Source organism: Corapipo altera, unplaced genomic scaffold (genome assembly GCF_003945725.1).
Source record: "Corapipo altera isolate COAL_440 unplaced genomic scaffold, ASM394572v1 143, whole genome shotgun sequence".
Lineage (NCBI taxonomy): Eukaryota > Metazoa > Chordata > Aves > Passeriformes > Pipridae > Corapipo > Corapipo altera.
The window spans coordinates 9,897-13,000 of record NW_020885511.1 but is presented as its reverse complement, the minus strand read 5'-3'; the positions used below and the strand labels follow the sequence as shown (position 1 = coordinate 13,000).

Sequence of the window (3,104 nt, the reverse complement as noted above, 5' to 3'; positions counted from 1 at the left end):
CTGCCCACCTCCAGAGAGACCCCCACAGTCAATCAGCGTGCGGTCTCGCCCCCCGCTCGCCCACTGCCATGCCCCCCCCCCCACGGAACACGGGAGTTATAGTCCTCACGGCGGGTCATGGCGGCCCTTTGCACTTGGGGGGGTGACGATGGGACGCGTTCCTGACACCGGAAAATGTTAAATTGCTATTGGGAAAACGTTACGGGAAAATGTTATGGGTAAGACGTTCTATAATTGGCACAGTGTAATGGGTGCAATTTTAGGGTTCGTGTACTGTTGCTGAGTGTGCCGGGGAGCAGCCAATGGGAGAGCGCAGTGTAGCAAAATGTAGCCCTTTCCCACCCCCCTCTGCCCCACAGCTGCTGCAGCACCAGCTGCTGGGTGGGGGGAGTTCCCCATCAGCCCCCAGGGTTGGGGACCTGTGGAGAATCGTGACCAGAGCAAGCACAGAAAGGGTTTCAGAAGCAGTGGACATTACCAGTGCGGATCTGCCCCCTCCCAGAGCCTCAGGGAACCGCTCCCAGGGCTCAACTGATGGGGGACCCATATGGGAACCCCCCCCCCCCCGTCCCCCCCCCCCCCCTCCCCCAGCCCCTTTCTCCCCCCTCTCCCCCCCTTTTCCCATCCCCCCCACCGTCCCCCGCCCCCCCCCCCAGCTCGGTTTGGGGCTGTTTCTTCCCGTCTGCCCTGCTCGGTTTCAGAGTCTCAGCCCCTGCCCCGCTCAGTTTGGAGGTCCCAGCCCCCCCTTTTCTCCCGTTCTCCCCCCTTTTTCCACTGTCCCCTGAAAAAGCTGCTAAATCGTGTCCATTCCAAATTAAGCTTGGATTTATTAGGATGGACTGGCATCCAAATGGCAGCAAGAAGAGTCTTCTAATTCTCTTCTTTTTAATCCTCTCTGCAGTCGCTGGTTTTCCCCTCTAAGCGGGCACGAAAACAGGAACAGCCCTGGTGTGGTCGGGGATCAGCACTGACCCCAAAGGGCTGCATTTCCCCTGCCGATCCTCCTGCTCTGCCCTCCCCCGGGGCTGGCTCTGCCTGGCGCTGGCCGGACATCCCGGGGCTCCTCACTGAGCAAACCCCTTCCCAAACTTCAGGGGCAAGTCCAGCCCCCGGCTGGCCTGGGAGGAAGCGACAGCAGCGCGGGCCGAGCGGGTGGGATGGGGTCCGAGCAGCGGCGGGAAGTTGCAAACTTGCCAGCAAAGAAGTCAAACTAAAGTGAAGCAGCTAAAAAAGCCCGTGGTCTTGGCATGGGTGCGGGAGGAAGGGGAGCTCCGTGACTCCAGCCGGGGTTGCCCCCGGGGCGCGCGGGGGCCAACGGGGAACGGACAAACGGACAAACGGACGAACAGACCAACGGCCCCGGCGCTTCGGCAGCAGCAGCGGCGGCGGCAGCAGCGACTCTAGAGACGCGCTCTCGGTCTTCCTCTTGCTCTTCTTCCTCCTCTCCCTCTCCCGGTGTCCCGCTGTCCCGCTGTCCCGCTGTCCCGCTGTCCCTGTCCCAGTGTCCCTGTCCCAGTGTCCTGCTGTCCTGGTGTCCCTGTCCCAGTGTCCCTGTCCCGGTGTCCCTGTCCCGTTCCCAGTCCCCCCTCCCCTTGCCGGCCCGGGCCATGGCCCCGGCCATTCCCCTCTGCCGGGCGGGGCCGCCCCGTCCCCGTTCCTGGGCGGCCCGGCGCGGTCCCGCCCTCGCCCGGCTCCCGGCGCGCCGGCTGTGGCGCTGCTGGGCACTGCTGTGGGGCGGTCATTGGGACGGGCTGTGGGGCGGGCTGTGGGGCGGGCTGTGGGGAGGGCATTGGGACGGGCTGTGGGGTTGGCTGTGGGGCGGGCTGTGGGACGGGCTGTGGGACGGGCTGTGGGGAGGGCATTGGGACGGGCTGTGGGGTTGGCTGTGGGGCGGGCTGTGGGACGGGCTGTGGGGCGGGCTGTGGGGTTGGCTGTGGGGCGGGCTGTGGGACGGGCTCGGCCTCGCCGCCCCTTGGCTCCTCCTGGCTCGAGCCCGGCGCCTGCCGGGGCCGGCGGGGGACGCGGGCGCCGTGGCCGCTGCCGCCTCCTCGGCGGCTTCCCCGGGCAGAGCTCCGCCGCCGCTGCCCGCTGCGGGTGGGGAAGCCCGGCCCGGGCCGCTCGAGGGGCGCTCGGGGGCCGTGCCGGGCCCTTGCCCGAACGCTGACGGCCACGTCTCGCCCGCACGGAAGGCGAAGGGGCCCCTGCAGAAGCGCTACCGGCTGGGTTCGCTGCTGGGCAGCGGCGGCTTCGGCCGCGTCTACGCGGGGACCCGCCTGGCGGACGGAGCCCCGGTGAGTGGAGGAGGAGGAGGAGGAGGAGAGTGGGACGGGCGGCGAGCTCAACCCACCCTTCCCCTTGGCTTGCAGGTGGCCATCAAAGCCGTGCCCCGAGATCTCATCCGGCGCTGGGGCGAGCTGGTGAGCGAGCGGGGCCAGCGGGAGAAAGCGGGGCGGGACGGGCGGGGACGAGCCGAGGCCCGGGAGGGTGGAAGCCGCCGGGACACCTGGAGGGAGAGTGGGTGTGGGGTCGGTGGGGGCCGGGGAGCATCCAGGGCTGGCGCAGGGGTAGCAGGCAGACAGGCACGGCATCAGCCCCACTGACGACCCCGTGGTCCCCCCGCAGCCTGACGGCACCCTGGCACCCCTGGAGATCGTGCTGCTGGACAAGGTGTCCAATGGCTTTCGTAGTGTCATCCAGCTCCTGGAGTGGTTCGAGCTCCCCAACAGTTTCTTGTTGGTGATGGAGCGTCCGGAGCGCTCTCGGGACCTCTCTGGCTTAATCACGGTGTGGAGGTTCCTGCCGGAGGAGGTGGCGTGGGGGCTGTTCCACCAGGTGCTGAAGGCCGTGCGGCACTGCACCAGCTGCGGCGTCCTGCACCGGGACATCAAGCCCCAGAACATCCTCCTCGACCTGTCCACCAGCGAGGCAAAGCTCCTTGACTTTGGATGTGCCACCTTCCTTCAGGACACGGTCTACACCCAGTTTGCAGGTGAGCCCACAGCCGGGGCATGCTCCTGGTGCTGGGTATGGCATGGCCATGCCCGGGTGTGGCACCGGAGATTGCCCCTTTTGCTGAGGGGGAATAGGATTAGTTCTTCAGCCAA

At 67.2% G+C, this 3,104-nt stretch overlaps 1 protein-coding gene across 1 annotated transcript in view; it reads left to right on the top strand.

Annotated features, from left to right (window-relative positions):
- Positions 1-1,992: 1,992 nt before the first annotated feature.
- Positions 1,993-3,104, top strand: part of LOC113940571 (serine/threonine-protein kinase pim-1-like) — a gene marked incomplete at its 5' end in the record, with an annotated part of 5,568 nt that continues 4,456 nt past the window's right edge. Inside the window, 3 exons of the mRNA XM_027631726.1 lie at positions 1,993-2,291; positions 2,367-2,417; positions 2,623-2,989. Coding sequence (XP_027487527.1) covers positions 1,993-2,291; positions 2,367-2,417; positions 2,623-2,989 — 717 coding nt within the window. The remainder of the gene's footprint in view (positions 2,292-2,366; positions 2,418-2,622; positions 2,990-3,104) is intronic.